General features: G+C 55.5%; 1 protein-coding gene across 1 annotated transcript in view; it reads right to left on the reverse strand.

Annotated features, from left to right (window-relative positions):
- Positions 1 to 1121: 1121 nt before the first annotated feature.
- Positions 1122 to 22483, reverse strand: part of LOC144739437 (uncharacterized) — a gene marked incomplete at its 3' end in the record, with an annotated part of 26213 nt that continues 4851 nt past the window's right edge. Inside the window, 6 exon segments of the mRNA XM_078622392.1 lie at positions 1122 to 2333; positions 5392 to 5538; positions 9191 to 9305; positions 11015 to 11191; positions 12735 to 12982; positions 16650 to 16988. Of these exon segments, the coding sequence (XP_078478518.1) occupies positions 1122 to 2333; positions 5392 to 5538; positions 9191 to 9305; positions 11015 to 11191; positions 12735 to 12982; positions 16650 to 16988 (2238 nt within the window).

Genomic DNA, 22483 nt, shown 5'->3' on the forward strand with positions numbered 1-22483 from the left:
CACCACACACCACACACACCACACACACACACCACACACACCACACTCACCACACTCACCACAGACACCACACTCACCACACACACCACACGCCACACACACCACACACCACACACACCACACACACACACCACACACACACACACACCACACACACCACACACACCACACACACCACACACACACACCACACACACCACACTCACCACACTCACCACAGACACCACACTCACCACACACACCACACGCCACACACACCACACACCACACACACCACACACACACACCACACACACACACACACCACACACACCACAAACTCACCGTAACCTCTTGGTAGGCCTCCATGCCGATGAGAACCACCGACAGGACACCACACACACACACCACACACACACCACACCACACACCACACACACACCACACACACACCACACACACACCACACCACACACATCACACCACACACACACCACACACACACCACACACACACCACACCACACACACTACACACACCACACCACACACACACACCACACACACACCACACACACACCACACCACACACACCACACACACCACACACACACCACACACACACCACACACCACACACACACCACACACCACACACCACACACACACCACACACCACACACACACCACACACCACACACCACACACACACTACACACACACACACACCACACCACACACCACACACACACAACCACACACATCACACCACACACACACCACACACACACCACACACACTACACACACCACACCACACACACCACACACCACACACACCACACACACACCACACACACCACACACCACACACACCACACACACCACACACCACACACACACTACACACACCACACACACACCACACACACACCACACACACCACACACACCCACACACACCACACACACCACACACACCATACACACCACACACACCACACACACCACACCACACACACCACACACCACACACACACCACACCACACACACTACACTACACTCACACACACACCACACACACCCCACACACACCACACACCACACACCACACACCACACACACCACACTCACCACACACACACACACACACCACACCACACACACCACACACACCACACACACCACACACACACCACACACACACACCACACACACACACACACACCACACACACACACACACCACACACACCACACACCACACACACCACACACACCACACCCACCACACACACACCACACACCACACACACCACACACACACCACACACACCACACACACACACACCACACACACACACACACACCACACACACACACACCACACACACCACACCACACCACACACACCACACACCACACACACACCACACACACCACACACACACACCACACACACACACCACACACACACACCACACACACCACACCACACACACCACACACACCACACACACCACACACACACCACACACACCACACACACACCACACACACCACACACACACCACACACCACACACACCACACACACCACACACACACCACACACACCACACACACACACCACACACACCACACACACCACACACACACCACACACACCACACACCACACACACACACCACACACACCACACACACACCACACACCACACACCACACACACCACACACACCACACACACACACCACACACACCACACACCACACACACCACACACACCACACACACACACCACACACACCACACACACCACACACACACCACACACCACACACCACACACACCACACACACCACACACACACACCACACACACCACACACCACACACACCACACCACACACACACACACACACCACACACACACACCACACACCACACACACACCACACACCACACACACCACACACACCACACACACCACACACACACCACACACCACACACACCACACACACCACACACACACACCACACACACCACACACCACACACACCACACACACCACACACACACCACACACACCACACACACACCACACACACCACACACACCACACACCACACACACACACCACACACCACACACACCACACACACCACACACACCACAAACTCACCGTGACCTCCTGGTAGGCCTCCATGCCGTTGAGGACCACCGACAGGACTTGTCGCCGGAGGGTCTCCGGGTGCTCAGCGCGATACTCGCTGCCCGTCAGGTAGAAGAGGGCCGCACTACCCGTCACCTGCACGTGGCGGTTGTAGCGGTGGCGACGGAGCGCGCTCACCACCAACTAGGGTGGGGCAGGGTGGGGGGGGTGGGAGGGTGGGTGGGTGGGGGGGTGGGGGGGGTGGGTGGGTGGGGGGGTGAGTGGGGGGCAGGGGGGGGGAGGGTGGGGGGCAGGGGGAAGAGGGTGGGTGGGTTTGGGGGGAGGGTGGGGGGCAGGAGGGGGGAGGGTGGGGGGCAGGGGGGGGGAGGGTGGGGGGCAGGGGGGGGGAGGGTGGGAGGGTGGGGGGGGGAGGGTGGGAGGGTGGGGGGGGAGGGTGGGAGGGTGGGAGGGTGGGGGGGGTGGGGGGGTGGGTGGGTGGGGGGGTGAGTGGGGGGCAGGGGGGGGGAGGGTGGGGGGCAGGGGGGGAGGGTGGGTGGGTTTGGGGGGAGGGTGGGGGGCAGGGGGGGGAGGGTGGGGGGCAGGGGGGGGGAGGGTGGGTGGGTGGGGGGGGAGGGTGGGGGGCAGGGGGGGGAGGGTGGGGGGCAGGGGGGGGGAGGGTGGGAGGGTGGGGGGGGGAGGGTGGGAGGGTGGGAGGGTGGGGGGGGAGGGTGGGAGGGTGGGAGGGTGGGTGGGAGGGTGAGTGGGTGAGTGGGAGGGTGAGTGGGAGGGTGAGTGGGACGGTGGGTGTGAGGGTGAGTGGGAGGGTGAGTGGGAGGGTGGGTGGGAGGGTGAGTGGGAGGGTGGGAGGGTGGGTGGGAGGGTGGGGGGGGAGGGTGGGAGGGTGGGAGGGTGGGGGGGGAGGGTGGGAGGGTGGGAGGGTGGGGGGGGAGGGTGGGGGGGGAGGGTGGGAGGGTGGGAGGGTGGGTGGGAGGGTGAGTGGGTGAGGGTGAGTGGGAGGGTGAGTGGGACGGTGGGTGTGTGAGGGTGAGTGGGAGGGTGAGTGGGAGGGTGGGTGGGAGGGTGAGTGGGAGGGTGGGAGGGTGGGAGGGTGGGTGGGAGGGTGAGTGGGAGAGTGGGAGGATGGAGGGCGAGTGGCTGAGGGAGCGAGCGGGCGAGCGAGCGAGTGACCGAGTGAGTGAGCGGACGGCCGAGTGAGTGAGCGGGGCGAGCGAGTGAGTGGGCGAGCGAGCGAGTGAGTGGGCGAGCGAGCGAGTGAATGGGCGGGCGGGGCGGCCGAGCGAGTGGGCGGGCGGACGAGCGAGCGAATTGGTGAGCGGACGGGTGAGCGAGCGAGCGAGTGAGCGAGCGAGGGGGGCGAGTGAGGTGAGTGAGTGAGTGAGCGAGCGAGTGAGCGGGCGCCACCTGCAGTGCGCGTAGGGGCTGCTGGCAGCGCGATATGCGTGCCAGCACAAGTGAGTGAGCGAGCGAGTGAGCGAGTGAGCGAGTGAATGAGTGAGCGAGTGAGTGAGCGAGTGAGCGAGGTGAGCGAGTGAATGAGTGAGTAAGCGAGCGAATGAGTGAGTGAGCGAGTGAGCGAGTGAATGAGTGAGCGAGTGAGCGAGTGAATGAGTGAGTGAGTGAGCGATGTGAGCGAGGTGAGCGAGCAAGTGAGCGAGTGAATGAGCGAGGTGAGCGAGTGAATGAGCGAGTGAGTGAGCGAGTGAATGAGTGAGTGAGCGAGGCGAGTGAGTGAGTGAGCGAGTGAGCGAGTGAATGAGTGAGTGAGTGAGCGAGGAGTGAGCGAGTGAGCGAGCAAGTGAGCGAGTGAATGAGTGAGTAAGCGAGCGAATGAGTGAGGTGAGCGAGTGAAGTGAGCGAGCGAGCGAGTGAGTGAGCGACACCTGCAGTGCGCGTAGGGGCTGCTGGCAGCGCGATATGCGTGCCAGCACGAGTGAGTGAGGCGAGCGAGCGAGTGAGCGAGTGAGTGAGCGAGTGAATGAGTGAGTGAGTGAGCGAGCGAGCGAGTGAATGAGTGAGTGAGCGAGCGGAGTGAGTGAGTGAGTGGAGAGCGAGCGAGTGAATGAGTGAGTGAGCGAGTGAATGAGTGAGTGAGTGAGCGAGCGAGCGAGTGAATGAGTGAGTGAGCGAGCGAGTGAATGAGTGAGTGAGCGAGCGGAGTGAGTGAGTGAGTGAGCGAGCGAGCGAGTGAGGAGCGAGTGAGCGAGCGAATGAGTGAGTGAGTGAGTGAGTGAGCGAGTGAGTGAGTGAGCGAGCGAGTGAGTGAGCGAGCGGAGTGAGTGAGTGAGTGAGCGAGCGAGCGACGTGAGCGAGGTGAGCGAGCGAATGAATGAGGTGAGCGAGTGAGTGAGTGAATGAGTGAGCGAGCGAGTGAGTGAGCGACACCTGCAGGTGCGCGTAGGGGCTGCTGGCAGCGTGATATGCGTGCCAGCACGAGTGAGTGAGTGAGTGAGCGGGTGAGCGAGTGAGTGAGTGAGTGACCGGAGTGAGCGAGCGAGTGAGTGAGTGAGCGAGTGAGCGAGTGAATGAGTGAGTGACCGAGTGAGCGAGCGGAGTGAGTGTGAGTGACCGAGTGAGCGAGCGGAGTGAGTGAGTGAGTGAGCGGGTGAGCGAGTGAGTGAGTGAGTGACCGAGTGAGCGAGCGGAGTGAGTGAGTGACCGAGTGAGCGAGCGGAGTGAGTGAAGTGAGTGAGCGAGCGAGTGAGTGAGCGGGGTGAGCGAGTGAGTGAGTGAGTGACCGAGTGAGCGAGCGAGTGAGTGAGTGAGCGAGCGAGTGAGCGAGTGAGTTGAGCGAGCGAGAAGGTGAGCGAAGTGGGCGAGTGAGTGAGTGAGTGAGCGAGCGAGTGAATGAGTGAGTGAGCGAGCGAGCGAGTGAGCGAGCGAGCGAGGTGAGCGAACGAGCGAGTGAATGAGTGAGTGAGCGAGCGGAGTGAGGTGAGTGAGTGAGCGAGCGAGTGAGTGAGTGAGGTGAGCGACACCTGCAGTGCGCGTAGTGGCTGCTGGCAGCGCGATATGCGTGCCAGCACGAGTGAGTGAGCGAAGCGAGCGAGTGAGTGAATGAGCCGGGTGAGCGAGTGAGTGAGTGAGTGACCGAGTGAGCGAGCGAGCGAGGCGAGCGAGCGAGGTGAGCGAGCGGAGTGAGCGAGTGAGTGAATGAGCGAGCGAGGTGAGCGAGCGAGGCGAAGTGAGTGAGCGAGCGGAGTGAGAGTGAGTGATGTGAGCGAGCGAGTGAGGTGAGCGACACCTGCAGTGCGCGTAGGGGCTGCTGGCAGCGTGATACGCGTGCCAGCACGAAGAGGCAGTTGATGGCGGTGGAGGCCACCTCAGGCCTCAGGTCGGTGTAGGCCTCAATGGCGTTGAGCACGTGGGCCTCACTCTCCTCGCCCGTCACCTGCACGGCGGCACGTGTACACACATACACACGCACACACACACATACACACACACATGCACACACATACACACACACGCACACACACACGTACACGCAGACACACACACACACACACACGTACACGCAGACACACACATACACACACACGTACACACATACACACGTACACACATACACACACACGTACACGCAGACACACACACACACACACACGTACACACATACACACACATACACACACATACACACACACGTACACGCAGACACACACACACACACACACGTACACGCAGACACACACACGTACACACACACGTACACACACACGTACACACACACACGTACACACACACGTACACACACACGTACACACACACACGTACACACACACGTACACGCATACACACACACGTACACGCAGACACACACATACACGCAGACACATACACACACACGTACACACACACGTACACACACACGTACACGCAGACACACACACGTACACACACACGTACACACACACGTACACACACACACGCAGACACACACACGTACACGCAGACACACACATGCACACGCATGTACACACACGTACACACAGACACACACATGCACACACGTACACACATACACACACATACACACACACGTACACAGACACACACATGCACACACACATACACACACACGTACACACAGACACACACATACACACACACGTACACGCAGACACACACATGCACACACGTACACACATACACACACATACACACATACACACACATACACACACACGTACACACACACGTACACGCAGACACACACATACACACACACGTACACACAGACACACACATTCACACACACGTACACGCAGACACACACATGCACACACATACACACAGACACACACATGCACACACACGTACACACACACGTACACGCAGACACACACATGCACACACACGTACACACAGACACACACATTCACACACACGTACACGCAGACACACACATGCACACACACGTACACACAGACACACACATTCACACACACGTACACACATACACACACACGTACACACAGACACACACATGCACACACACGTACACACAGACACACACATTCACACACACGTACACGCAGACACACACATGCACACACACGTACACACATTCACACACACGTACACACAGACACACACATGCACACACACGTACACACATTCACACACACGTACACACAGACACACACATTCACACACACGTACACGCAGACACACACATGCACACACACGTACACACAGACACACACATTCACACACACGTACACACATTCACACACACGTACACACAGACACACACATGCACACACACGTACACGCAGACACACACGTACACACACACGTACACACATACACACACATACACACACACGTACACGCAGACACACACATTCACACACACGTACACACAGACACACACATGCACACACACGTACACGCAGACACACACATGCACACACGTACACGCAGACACACACATGCACACACACGTACACACAGACACACACATTCACACACACGTACACACAGACACACACATACACACACACGTACACACAGACACACACATTCACACACACGTACACGCAGACACACACATTCACACACACGTACACGCAGACACACACATACACACGCACGTACACACAGACACACACATACACACACACGTACACGCACGTACACACAGACACACGCACGTACACACAGACACACACATACACACACACGTACACGCAGACACACACAGACACACGCACGTACACACAGACACACACATACACACACACGTACACGCAGACCACACACATACACACGCACGTACACACAGACACACACATACACACGCACGTACACACAGACACACACATACACACACACATACACACACACGTACACGCAGACACACACATACACGCAGACACACACATACACACGCACGTACACACAGACACACACATACCACACACACACACACACACGTACACGCAGACACACACATACACGCAGACACACACATACACACACACGTACACGCAGACACACACATGCACACACACGTACACACAGACACACACACACACACACACGTACACACAGACACACACGTGCACACACACGTACACACAGACACACACACACACACACACGTACACACAGACACACACATACACACACACGTACACGCAGACACACACATACACGCAGACACACACATACACACACACGTACACACAGACACACACATGCACACACACGTACACACAGACACACACACACACACACACGTACACACAGACACACACGTGCACACACACGTACACGCATACACACACGTACACACACACACGTACACGCAGACACACACACACGTACACACACACACGTACACGCAGACACACACATACACACACACACACACACGTACACACACACACGTACACACAGACACACACGTACACACACACACACACACGTACACACAGACACACACGCACTCACACACACACACGTACACACAGACACACACGTACTCACACACACACGCAGACACACACACACGTACACACAGACACACACGTACTCACACACACACGCAGACACACACACACGTACACACAGACACACACGTACTCACACACACACACAGACACACACACACGTACACACAGACACACGTACTCACACACGCACGCAAACACACACACACGTACACACAGACACACACGTACTCACACACGCACGCAGACACACACACATGTACACACAGATACACACACGTACTCACACACGCACGCAGACACACACACACGTACACACAGACACACACGTACTCACACACGCACGCAGACACACACACACGTACACACACACACGCAGGTACTCACACACACACACAGACACACGTACACACACACACACGTACACACACACACGTACACACATGTACACACACGTACACACACACACGTACACACACACACGTACACACATGTACACACACGTACACACACACACGTACACACACAGACACGTACACACACACACACACGTACACACACACACACGTACACACACACACGTACACACATGTACACACACGTACACACACACACGTACACACCCATACACGTACACACACACGCACACACACACACACGTACACACACACACACACACACGTACACACACAGACACGTACACACACACACACACGTACATACACACACACGTACACACACACACACACAGACAGACACACACGCACACGCAGACACACACACGTACACACGTACACACACACACACACACCCGTACACGTACACACACACACACACGTACACACACACACGCACGTACACACACACACACGCACGTACACACACACACGCACAGACAGACACACACGCACACGCAGACACACACACGTACGCGCGTACGCACACACACACACCCGTACACGTACACACACACGCACACACACACGTACACACACACACACGCACGTACACACACACACACACACGTACACACACGCACGTACACACGTACACACACACACACACACGTACGCGCGTACGCACCACGTGTGCCGGTATGTTCCTGGCGGTGCCCAGCGTCGTGCCGAACAAGCCCAGGAACTGGAGCGGCTGGGCACGGCAACGGAACGCAACGATGCTGCTGTCCGATGGATCCGTGCTGCACCGCCAAGCGGGGGGGGGGGCGGGGGGAGGGGGGGGGGGGGGTGGGGGGCGGGGGGGGGCGGGGGGGGGAGGGGGGGGGGCGGGGGGGGGGTGGGGGGGGGCGGGGGGGGGCGGGGGGGGGGGAGGGACACGCGCACAATGACAAAGGTCAATTTGGAGCTTTCGTGACTGCAGGAACGACTCTTTGGTTCTTTCGGTAAAGTGACGTCTCAAGAGAAAGTAACAATTAAACACGAGCACACGACGTTTCGATTGCAGCACGGACAATCGTCATCAGGTACAAATGAAATAGAAACACGAATCTGGTATGCTTGGAGATGTAATGTGATACAACAGAGAGTCGGAGAACATAACAGTCAACACCCTACCTATACACTACTACACACTACACTATACACTACACACTACTACACTACACACTACACTACACTATACACTACTACACTACAACAACATAGAGTCTGATAACATAACAGTCAACACCCTACCTATACACTACTACACTACACTATACACTACACACTACTACACTACACACTACACTACACTATACACTACTACACTACACTATACACTACTACAACATAGAGTCTGATAACATAACAGTCAACACCCTACCTATACACTACTACACTACACTATACACTACACTATACACTACTACACTACACTATACACTACACACTACACTATACACTACAACACACTACACTACACTATACACTACTACACTACACTATACACTACACACTACACTATACACTACTACACACTACACTATACACTACTACACTACACTATACACTACTACACTACACACTACAACACTACACTATACACTACACTACACACTACACTACACACTACACCACTACACTATACACTACACTATACACTACACACTACTACACTACACTATACACTACTACACTACACTATACACTACTACAACAGAGAGTCGGATAACATAACAGTCAACGCCCTACCTGGTTGATTACGTTCCTCCTGAGAATGCTACATTTGAGAGCGAGAGAGATCAAACGCAGAGCCAGAGACATCTAGGCAGACACATTTAAGCAGAGACAGATGTCACGTGACTTTACCGAAAGAACCAAAGAGTAATGGCAAAGGTGCCCCGCGTAGCCTCGGGGCAAGTGCGTCCGCCCCGGCCGCCTTTGTGTCAGCAGAGGCGATGTTTGCGCGCCGAGTTTAAGGCCGAGTCGACCTAGGGGAGCCGGTGACGATGGCAGTGACGATGACGGGCGATGACGTCGATCGCAGCTGCTGCTGATGGTGGTGGTGGTGGTGGTAATGATGGTGACGATGACCACCATCACCATGACGACAATCACCATGACGACAATCACCATGACGACGATGACGATGTTGATGATGATGACCATGATGATGGCGGTGACCGTGACGATGACGACAACCACGCTGACGATCACCATGACGACGATCACCATGACGACGATCACCATGACGATAACCATGATGACGACAACCATGACGACCACGACAACCGCGATGACGATGACCATGACGACGATGACCGTGACGACGATCACCATGACGATGATGACGACGATAACCACGACGACGACCACGACGACCACGACAACCGCGACGACCACGACGACGATAACCGTGACGACGGCGGGTACCGCCACCGCCGCCGCCGCCGTTGCCGTGCCGACGTGCCTGCCGGCGCAGGGCGCCTCCTCGTCGGGGCCGACGGTGCAGCCCTCGGCGAACGAGTTGCCGGAGAGGTCGAGCGCCTCCAGGTGAGGCAGGCCTTGGAGCAGGCCGCACAGCGCCCCGCGCGTCAGCGGCACGCACTGCTGCCCCACCGCCTTGTCACGCGAGATGTCCAGGTGCCTGGGGGGTGGGTGGGGTGGGGTGGAGTGGGGGTTGGTTGGGGTGGGGGTTGAGGTGGGGGTGGGATTGGGGTGGGGTTAGGGTAGAGTTAGGGTGGGGTGGGGGTTGAGGTGGGGTGGGGGTGGGGTTGGGGTGGGGCGGGGGTGGGTGGGGTGGGGTGAAGGTGGCGGTTGGGGTGGGGTGGGGTGGGGTTGGGTGGGGGTAGGGGTCAGTGGGGTGGGGGGGGTTAGGGTGGGGGTGGGGTGGGGTTGGGAGTGGGGTGGGTGGGGTGGGGGGTGGGGTGGGTGGGGGTTGGGGGGGGGGTGGCTAGGGGTGGGTGGGGTGGGGCGGGGGTGGGGGTTGAGTGGGGTGGTGTTGGGGTGGAGTGGGGGTTGAGGTGGGAGTGGGATTGGGGTGGGGTCAGGGTGGGGGTCAGGGTGGGGTCAGGGTGGGGTTAGGGTGGGGTTGGGGTGAGATGTGGGGGTGGAGTGGGGGTGAGGTTGGGGGGTGCGGGTTGGGGTGGGGGTGGGGTGGGATTGGGGTGGGGTGGAGGTGGGGTTAGGGTGGGGTCAGGGTGGGGTCAGGGTGGGGTGAGGTGTTGGGTTGAGGTTGGGGTGGGGGTGGAGGTGGGGGTAGAAGTGGGTGTGGGGGGGGCGTTGGGGGTGGGGTGCGGGGTGGGGTGAGGGGTGGTAAAGACAAATCCAAATGTCCCCCATGTAGCCTCCCAGACTGTTGGGGCAAGTGCTGTTAGTAGCAAGCAGCAGCACCCACGGAGGCCGGCACCGTGGGCACGCGAGAGGTGGTGGGTGGCCAGCGGCACCCACGCACACCCTGCACACACAATACAAAGGTCCCCCGTGTAGCCTTCAACAGACTGTTGGGGCAAGTTTCCGTGATGTAACGAGCAGCAGCAGCAGAGCCGAGGAAGTAAACGAAACATGGCGTGGGAATTCATGGCAGCAGATTCAGAGACCCACAGAGACCCACAGAGACCCACAGAGACCCACAGAGACTCCCACGACCTCCTGCGTACCAGGTGAGGTAGTCAACATCTCCTAGCCACCGTGATGATGATGAGAGAGACGCAAACTCCAATTATACAGTAGCAGGCGTCAGGGTCGGGATCGAACCCACGACCTCCTGTAGACCAGGCGAGGTAGTCAACATCCCCTAGCCACCGTGATGATGATGATGAGAGAGAGACACAGACTCCAAATCTACAGCAGGCGTCGTCAGGGACCAAACCCACGACCTCCTGTAGACCAGCCGAGGTAGTCAACATCTCCTAGCCACCGTGATGATGATGATGAGAGAGACACGCAAACTCCAATTATACAGTAGCAGGCGTCAGGCTCGGGATCGAACCCACGACCTCCTGCGTACCAGCCGAGGTAGTCAACATCTCCTAGCCACCGTGATGATGATGATGAGAGAGAGAGAAACACGCAAACTCCAAATCTACAGCAGCAGCAGCAGCAGCCAGGCAATCGCCAGGCTCGCGATCGCCGCGGCGATCGCCGCCGCCGCCGCCGCCGTGGCGACGTCACCGCGTGCGGCCGCTCACCGCAGCTCGCCGAGGAGGCAGACGGCGCGCAGGTAGGCCGGCGTGGCGCCGCAGTTGTGCAGGCCCAGCGAGCGCAGCGTCGCCGACCAGCGGAGCAAGAAGGACGGGTCCTCGGGCAGCTCCGTGCTGCTGAGGTGCAGGGCGCCCAGGGCGGGCAGGGAGCCCAGCGCCCCGCACACGTCCACGCCGCGAGGCAGGGCGCCCAGAGACACGAAGCGGAGGCGCTCGAAGCAGGCCAGGGACGCGTCCTGGAGGGCGGAGGGGGCGGTGGTGAGCGTTCAGGTGACGTGGCGAGCGCTCAGGTTGACGTGGTGAGCGTTCAGGTGACGCGGCGAGCGTTCAGGTGACGCGGCGAGCGTTCAGGTGACGTGGTGAGCGTGCAGGTGACGTGGTGAGCGTTCAGGTGACGTGGTGAGCGTTCAGGTGACGTGGCGAGCGCTCAGGTTGACGTGGTGAGCGTTCAGGTGACGTGGTGAGCGTTCAGGTGACGTGGAGAGCATTCAGATGACGTGGTGAGCGTTCAGGTGACGTGGTGAGCGTCCAGGTGACGCGGTGAGCGTCCAGGTGACGCGGTGAGCATTCAGGTGACGCGGTGAGCGTTCAGGTGACGCGGTGAGCGTTCAGGTGACGCGGTGAGCGTTCAGGTGACGCGGTGAGCGTCCAGGTGACGCGGTGAGCAGTTCAGGTGACGCGGTGAGCGTTCAGGTGACGCGGTGAGCATTCAGGTGACGCGGTGAGCGTTCAGGTGACGCGGTGAGCGTTCAGGTGACGCGGTGAGCGTTCAGGTGACGCGGTGAGCGTTCAGGTGACGCGGTGAGCATTCAGGTGACGCGGTGAGCGTTCAGGTGACGCGGTGAGCGTTCAGGTGACGTGGTGAGCATTCAGGTGACGTGGCGAGCGTTCAGGTGACGCGGTGAGCGTCCAGGTGACGCGGTGAGCATTCAGGTGACGTGGCGAGCGTTCAGGTGACGCGGTGAGCGTTCAGGTGACGCGGTGAGCGTTCAGGTGACGTGGTGAGCGTTCAGGTGACGTGGTGAGCATGCAGGTGACGCGGTGAGCGTTCAGGTGACGCGGTGAGCGTTCAGGTGACGCGGTGAGCGTTCAGGTGACGCGGTGAGCGTTCAGGTGACGCGGTGAGCGTGCAGGTGACGTGGTGAGCGTTCAGGTGACGTGGTGAGCGTTCAGGTGACGTGGTGAGCATGCAGGTGACGCGGTGAGCGTTCAGGTGACGCGGTGAGCGTTCAGGTGACGTGGTGAGCGTTCAGGTGACGCGGTGAGCGTTCAGGTGACGCGGTGAGCGTTCAGGTGACGTGGTGAGCGTTCAGGTGACGTGGTGAGCATGCAGGTGACGCGGTGAGCGTTCAGGTGACGTGGTGAGCGTTCAGGTGACGTGGTGAGCGTTCAGGTGACGCGGTGAGCGTTCAGGTGACGTGGCGAGCGTTCAGGTGACGCGGTGAGCGTTCAGGTGACGTGGCGAGCGTTCAGGTGACGCGGTGAGCGTTCAGGTGACGCGGTGAGCGTTCAGGGGACGTGGTGACCGTTCAGGTGACGTGGTGAGCGTTCAGGTGACGTGGTGAGCGTGCAGGTGACGTGGTGAGCGTGCAGGTGACGTGGTGAGCGTTCAGGTGACGTGGTGAGCATTCAGATGACGTGGTGAGCGTGCAGGTGACGTGGTGAGCGTTCAGGTGACGTGGTGAGCGTTCAGGTGACGTGGAGAGCATTCAGATGACGTGGTGAGCGTTCAGGTGACGCGGTGAGCGTTCAGGTGACGTGGTGAGCATTCAGATGACGTGGTGAGCGTGCAGGTGACGTGGTGAGCGTTCAGGTGACGTGGTGAGCGTTCAGGTGACGTGGAGAGCATTCAGATGACGTGGTGAGCGTTCAGGTGACGCGGTGAGCGTTCAGGTGACGTGGTGAGCGTTCAGGTGACGTGGTGAGCGTTCAGGTGACGTGGTGAGCGTTCAGGTGACGCGGTGAGCGTTCAGGTGACGTGGTGAGCGTTCAGGTGACGTGGTGAGCGTTCAGGTGACGTGGTGAGCGTTCAGGTGACGCGGTGAGCGTTCAGGTGACGCGGTGAGCGTTCAGGTGACGTGGTGAGCGTTCAGGTGACGTGGAGAGCGTTCAGGTGACGTGGTGAGCGTTCAGGTGACGTGGAGAGCGTTCAGGTGACGTGGTGAGCGTTCAGGTGACGCGGTGAGCGTTCAGGTGACGTGGTGAGCGTTCAGGTGACGTGGTGAGCGTTCAGGTGACGTGGTGAGCGTTCAGGTGACGCGGTGAGCGTTCAGGTGACGTGGAGAGCATTCAGATGACGTGGTGAGCGTTCAGGTGACGTGGTGAGCGTCCAGGTGACGTGGTGAGCGTTCAGGTGACGTGGTGAGCGTTCAGGTGACGTGGTGAGCGTTCAGGTGACGCGGTGAGCGTTCAGGTGACGTGGAGAGCATTCAGATGACGTGGTGAGCGTTCAGGTGACGTGGTGAGCGTGCAGGTGACGTGGCGAGCGTTCAGGTGACGTGGTGAGCGTGCAGGTGACGTGGTGAGCGTTCAGGTGACGTGGCGAGCGTTCAGGTGACGTGGCGAGCGTTCAGGTGACGTGGTGAGCGTTCAGGTGACGTGGCGAGCGTTCAGGTGACGTGGCGAGCGTTCAGGTGACGTGGCGAGCGTTCAGGTGACGTGGTGAGCGTTCAGGTGACGTGGCGAGCGTTCAGGTGACGTGGCGAGCGTTCAGGTGACGTGGTGAGCGTTCAGGTGACGTGGCGAGCGTTCAGGTGACGTGGTGAGCATTCAGGTGACGTGGCGAGCGTTCAGGTGACGTGGTGAGCGTTCAGGTGACGCGGCGAGCGTTCAGGTGACGTGGCGAGCGTTCAGGTGACGTGGTGAGCGTTCAGGTGACGTGGTGAGCGTGCAGGTGACGTGGTGAGCGTTCAGGTCACGTGGCGAGCGTTCAGGTGACGTGGTGCGCGTTCAGGTGACGTGGTGAGCGTTCAGGTGACGTGGAGAGCGTGCAGGTGACGCGGTGAGCGTTCAGGTGACGTGGTGAGCGTTCAGGTGACGTGGTGAGCGTTCAGGTGACGTGGCGAGCGTTCAGGTGACGTGGCGAGCGTTCAGGTGACGTGGCGAGCGTTCAGGTGACGTGGCGAGCGTCCAGGTGACGTGGTGAGCGTTCAGGTGACCAACACCACCACCGCCGGCCATTCGCCACCAAGTGACGGTGACGTCACCACGGCGCCTGTGCCAGGCCAGGTGCACCTTGAGGCTGACAGCAGGTCATGGGACAGACCCAGCAGGTGCCATGGGTTGGCTGACTGTGATGACCACCACCACCACCACCGGCACCACCAACGCCCCCACCAAATCCACCACCACCATCCCCACCACCAAATCCACCACCACCACCATCATCACCACCACCACCAAATCCACCGTCACCACCACCGTCACCACCACCGTCACCACCACCACCACCATCACCAAATCCCCCACCAAATGCACCACCACCACCACCATCATCACCACCACCACCAAATCCACCGTCACCACCACCACCACCACCACCGTCACCACCACCACCACCACCAAATCCACCACCAAATGCACCACCACCACCACCCCCACCAAATCCACCACCACCATCCCCACCACCAAATCCACCACCACCACCACCAAATCCACCGTCACCACCACCACCACCGTCACCACCACCACCATCACCAAATCCACCACCAAATGCACCACCATCACCGCCCCCACCAAATCCACCACCACCATCCCCACCACCAAATCCACCACCACCATCATCACCACCACCACCAAATCCACCGTCACCACCACCACCATCACCAAATCAACCACCAAATGCACCACCACCACCGTCACCACCATCACCACCACCACCATCACCACCACCACCGCCCCCACCTGCGCCAGCGCCATCCACGGCACCGCGTCGCCCTTCCTCTCGTCACCCGGCGCCGCCCCGTCGTTGCCGTGCCTCCCGGTGAGCGCCGGCGCTTCGCCGGGCAGCGCCGACGGCGCCCGGTCCCCGACTCCGGCACCACCGGCAACGCGACCGGCTGCACCGGCGGAATCGGCGTCACCGGTGGTGGCCGAGTCGCCGGCGCCGCCGCGAGGCTCGCAGAAGACGCCGGGGCAGCCGAGCAGAGCGAGCGCGGTGAGCGAGCGCCGGCATCGGCGCAGCGAGCGCAGCGATCGCGCCGTGAGCTGCTCACAGTGAGTGAGGTCCAGCTCCACCAGGGCCTGAGGGCGGGGAGGGGGGGGGGGTGAGGTGGGGGGAGGGGGGTGAGAGGGTGAGGAGGTGAGGTGAGGAGGGTGAGGGTGTGAGGAGGGTGAGGAGGGTGAGGGGGGGAGAGGGGGAGGAGGGGAGGAGGGTGAGGAGGGTGAGGGGGGGAGGGGGGAGGAGGGGTGTGAGGTGAGGAGGGTGAGGGGGGGAGAGGGTGAGGAGGGTGAGGAGGGGGTGAGGAGAGTGAGGAGGAGGGGGGAGGAGAGTGAGGAGGGGAGGGGGGGGCGGGGGTGAGGTGAGGAGGGTGAGGAGGGGGGTGAGGGTGAGGAGGGTGAGGAGGGTGAGGGGGGGAGAGGGTGAGGAGGGTGAGGAGGGGGGAGGAGGGTGAGGAGGGGGGAGGAGAGTGAGGAGGGGAGGGGGGGGCGGGGGTGAGGTGAGGAGGGTGAGGAGGGGGGTGAGGGTGAGGAGGGTGAGGGGGGGAGAGGGTGAGGAGAGTGAGGAGGGGGTGAGGAGAGTGAGGAGGGGGTGAGGAGGGTGAGGAGGAGGGGGGGAGGAGGGTGAGGAGGGGAGGGGGGGGCGGAGGTGAGGTGAGGAGGGTGAGGAGGGGGGTGAGGGTGAGGAGGGTGAAGAGGGGGGTGAGGGTGAGGAGGGTGAGGGTGAGGAGGGTGAGGTAGGGGTGAGTTTACCGAAAGAACCAACGAGTTTAGTTCATCTTCTTGGTTCTTTCGGTGAAGTCACGTAGAAGGGAAATAATAAAATAATAAAAATGAAACATAATACAATACAATTCTCACGACGTTTCGGCCACAACGCAAGCAGCCGTCATCAGGTGAAGAACAAGGCTGTCTTTCCGACATGAACTCGTTCATTCAGACGCTGTCTTTCCGACAGACCTGTTCTTCACCTGAGGACGGCTGCTTGCGTTGTGGCCGAAACGTCGTGAGAATTGTATTTTATTATGTTTTATTTTTATTATTTTATTATTCCCTTCTACGTGACTTTACCGAAAGAACCAAGAAGATGAATCCCTGCAGTCACGAAAGCTTTAAATCGAAATTTAAATACTCTTAGATTCTTAAAGCTTTCGTGACTGCAGGGATTCATCTTCTTGGTTCTGTCGGTGAAGTCACGTAGAAGGGAAATGATACAATAATAAAATAAAACATAATAAAATTATTCTCACGACGTTTCACCTCGACAGACCTGGTTTCACCTGAGGACGGCTGCTTGCGTTGTGGCCGCAACGTCGTGAGAATTGTATTTTATTATGTTTTAATTTATTATTTTATTATTTCCCTTCTACGTGACTTTACCGAAAGCACCAAGAAGGTCGTGAATTATTGCAATGTTATTCTATTTCTACAATACGTGACTGTCCCGAAAGAGCCAACGAGTTTAGTTTACACCATGGGAACCTCATTTGCCAGTAAAATATGATAATTGGTTTTGTACCCTTCTATCTGGCAACAAAACTGACACCTTTTTACAAGGAGTCATGTTTGCATAGACCGCAATACCTGCAGTCATCTGGTCCAACCCATGTGAGACTAGGCTCTAAGGAAAGCTGTCTCGGGTGTGGACCAATCAACTTCAAGGACAGTGCATACATTGTCAGAGTTGTGTTTTTTGTTTGCATTATGACTGCAGGTATTGTGGTCTATGCAAACATGACTCCTTGTAAAAAGGTGTCAGTTTTGTTGCCAGATAGAAGAGTTTAGTTTAGTTTGAGTTTTAATGAAACGGTGAAGTTTGCCTTTCCCCCCTTACTAAATTTAAAGCAAGAGTTTAGTTTGAGTATTAATTAAACGGGGGGTTGACCTTCACGCGTGACAAAATTTCAAGTAACAGTTTAGTTTGAGTTCTAATTAAACGCGGAGTTGACCTTCACGCGTGACAAAATTTCAAGTAACAGTTTAGTTTGAGTTCTAATTAAACGGGGAGTTGACCTTCACGCGTGACAAAATTTCAAGTAACAGTTTAGTTTGCGTTTTAATTCAACGGGGAGTTGACCTTCACACGTGACAAAATTAAAAGTAATAGTTTAGTTTGAGTTCTAATTAAACGGGGAGTTTGCCAATAAACGTGACAAAATTTCAAGTAATAGTTTAGTTTGAGTTCTAATTAAACGGGGAGTTGACCTTCACACGTGACAAAATTAAAAGTAATAGTTTAGTTTGAGTTCTAATTAAACGGGGAGTTGACCTTCACGCGTGACACAATCTCAAGTAACAGTTTAGTTTGAGTTCTAATTAAACGCGGAGTTGACCTTCACGCGTGACAAAATTTCAAGTAAGAGTTTAGTTTGAGTTCTAATTAAACGCGGAGTTGACCTTCACGCGTGACAAAATTTCAAGTAAGAGTTTAGTTTGAGTTCTAATTAAACGGGGAGTTTGCCAATAAACGTGACAAAATTAAAAGTAAGAGTTTAGTTTGAGTTCTAATTAAACGGGGAGTTGACCTTCACGCGTGACAAAATTAAAAGTAATAGTTTAGTTTGAGTTCTAATTAAACGGGGAGTTGACCTTCACGCGTGACACAATCTCAAGTAACAGTTTAGTTTGAGTTCTAATTAAACGCGGAGTTGACCTTCACGCGTGACAAAATTTCAAGTAAGAGTTTAGTTTGAGTTCTAATTAAACGCGGAGTTGACCTTCACGCGTGACAAAATTTCAAGTAAGAGTTTAGTTTGAGTTCTAATTAAACGGGGAGTTGACCTTCACGCGTGACAAAATTTCAAGTAAGAGTTTAGTTTGAGTTCTAATTAAACGCGGAGTTGACCTTCACGCGTGACAAAATTTCAAGTAACAGTTTAGTTTGAGTTCTAATTAAACGGGGAGTTTGCCTTCACGCGTGACACAATCTCAAGTAAGAGTTTAGTTTGAGTTCTAATTAAACGCGGAGTTGACCTTCACGCGTGACAAAATTTCAAGTAAGAGTTTAGTTTGAGTTCTAATTAAACGGGGAGTTTGCCAATAAACGTGACAAAATTAAAAGTAAGAGTTTAGTTTGAGTTCTAATTAAACGGGGAGTTGACCTTCACGCGTGACAAAATTAAAAGTAAGAGTTTAGTTTGAGTTCTAATTAAACGCGGAGTTGACCTTCACACGTGACAAAATTTCAAGTAAGAGTTTAGTTTGAGTTCTAATTAAACGGGGAGTTTGCCAATAAACGTGACAAAATTAAAAGTAAGAGTTTAGTTTGAGTTCTAATTAAACGGGGAGTTGACCTTCACGCGTGACAAAATTAAAAGTAATAGTTTAGTTTGAGTTCTAATTAAACGGGGAGTTGACCTTCACGCGTGACAAAATTAAAAGTAAGAGTTTAGTTTGAGTTCTAATTCAACGGGGAGTTGACCTTCACATGTGACAAAATTAAAAGTAAAAGTTTAGTTTGAGTTCTAATTAAACGGGGAGTTGACCTTCACGCGTGACAAAATTAAAAGTAAGAGTTTAGTTTAAGTTCTAATTCAACGGGGAGTTGACCTTCACACGTGACAAAATTAAAAGTAATAGTTTAGTTTGAGTTCTAATTCAACGGGGAGTTGACCTTCACACGTGACAAAATTAAAAGTAAGAGTTTAGTTTAAGTTCTAATTCAACGGGGAGTTGACCTTCACGCGTGACAAAATTAAAAGTAAGAGTTTAGTTTGAGTTCTAATTCAACGGGGAGTTGACCTTCACACGTGACAAAATTAAAAGTAATAGTTTAGTTTAAGTTCTAATTAAACGGGGGGTTTGCCTTCACACGTGACACAATCTCAAGTAATAGTTTAGTTTAAGTTCTAATTAAACGGGGAGTTTGCCAATACACGTGACAAAATGAAAAGTAATAGTTTAGTTTTAATCTAGGATTGAAGCTTTCGTGACTCCAGGAATCACTAAACTCGCCGGTTCTTTCGGTAAAGTCACTTGTGTAGAAATAGAATAAAATCAAAATAAATTAAAATAAATCACGACGTTTCGAAAAAACCAATGAGTGTAGTTTAAGATAATTGTTTTTGTACCCTTCTATCTGGCAACAAAACTGACACCTTTTTTACAAGGAGTCATGTTTGCATAAACCACAATACCTGCAGTCATAATGCAAACAAAAAACATAACTTTGATAATGTATGAACTGTCCTTGAAGTTGATTGGTCCACACCCGAGACAGCTTTCCCTAGAGCCTAGTCTCACATGGTGTTGGACCAGATGACACAAAAAAAACACAACTCTGATAATGTATGTGCACTGTCCTTGAAGTTGATTGGTCCACACCCGAGACAGCTTTCCTTAGAGCCTAGTCTCACATGGTGTTGGACCAGATGACACAAAAAAAACACAACTCTGATAATGTATGTGCACTGTCCTTGAAGTTGATTGGTCCACACTCGAGACAGCTTTCCTTAGAGCCTAGTCTCACATGGTCCTTGAAGTTGATTGGTCCACACCCGAGACAGCTTTCCTTAGAGCCTAGTCTCACATGGTCCTTGAAATTGATTGGTCCACACCCGAGACAGCTTTCCTTAGAGCCCAGTCTCACATGGTCCTTGAAGTTGATTGGTCCACACCCGAGACAGCTTTCCTTAGAGCCTAGTCTCACATGGTCCTTGAAGTTGATTGGTCCACACCCGAGACAGCTTTCCTTAGAGCCTAGTCTCACATGGTCCTTGAAGTTGATTGGTCCACACCCGAGACAGCTTTCCTTAGAGCCTAGTCTCACATGGTCCTTGAAGTTGATTGGTCCACACCCGAGACAGCTTTCCTTAGAGCCTAGTCTCACATGGTCCTTGAAGTTGATTGGTCCACACCCGAGACAGCTTTCCTTAGAGCCTAGTCTCACATGGTCCTTGAAGTTGATTGGTCCACACCCGAGACAGCTTTCCTTAGAGCCTAGTCTCACATGGTCCTTGAAGTTGATTGGTCCACACCCGAGACAGCTTTCCTTAGAGCCTAGTCTCACATGGTCCTTGAAGTTGATTGGTCCACACCCGAGACAGCTTTCCTTAGAGCCCAGTCTCACATGGTCCTTGAAGTTGATTGGTCCACACCCGAGACAGCTTTCCTTAGAGCCTAGTCTCGCATGGTCCTTGAAGTTGATTGGTCCACACCCGAGACAGCTTTCCTTAGAGCCTAGTCTCACATGGTCCTTGAAGTTGATTGGTCCACACCCGAGACAGCTTTCCTTAGAGCCTAGTCTCACATGGTCCTTGAAGTTGATTGGTCCACACCCGAGACGGCTTTCCTTAGAGCCTAGTCTCACATGGTCCTTGAAGTTGATTGGTCCACACCCGAGACAGCTTTCCTTAGAGCCTAGTCTCACATGGTCCTTGAAGTTGATTGGTCCACACCCGAGACAGCTTTCCTTAGAGCCTAGTCTCACATGGTCCTTGAAGTTGATTGGTCCACACCCGAGACAGCTTTCCTTAGAGCCTAGTCTCACATGGTCCTTGAAGTTGATTGGTCCACACCCGAGACAGCTTTCCTTAAGAGCCTAGTCTCACATGGTCCTTGAAGTTGATTGGTCCACACCC

This window comes from Lampetra planeri, unplaced genomic scaffold (assembly GCF_965212315.1).
Source record: "Lampetra planeri unplaced genomic scaffold, kcLamPlan1.2.h2 scaffold_1493, whole genome shotgun sequence".
Taxonomy (NCBI): Eukaryota; Metazoa; Chordata; class Hyperoartia; order Petromyzontiformes; family Petromyzontidae; genus Lampetra; species Lampetra planeri.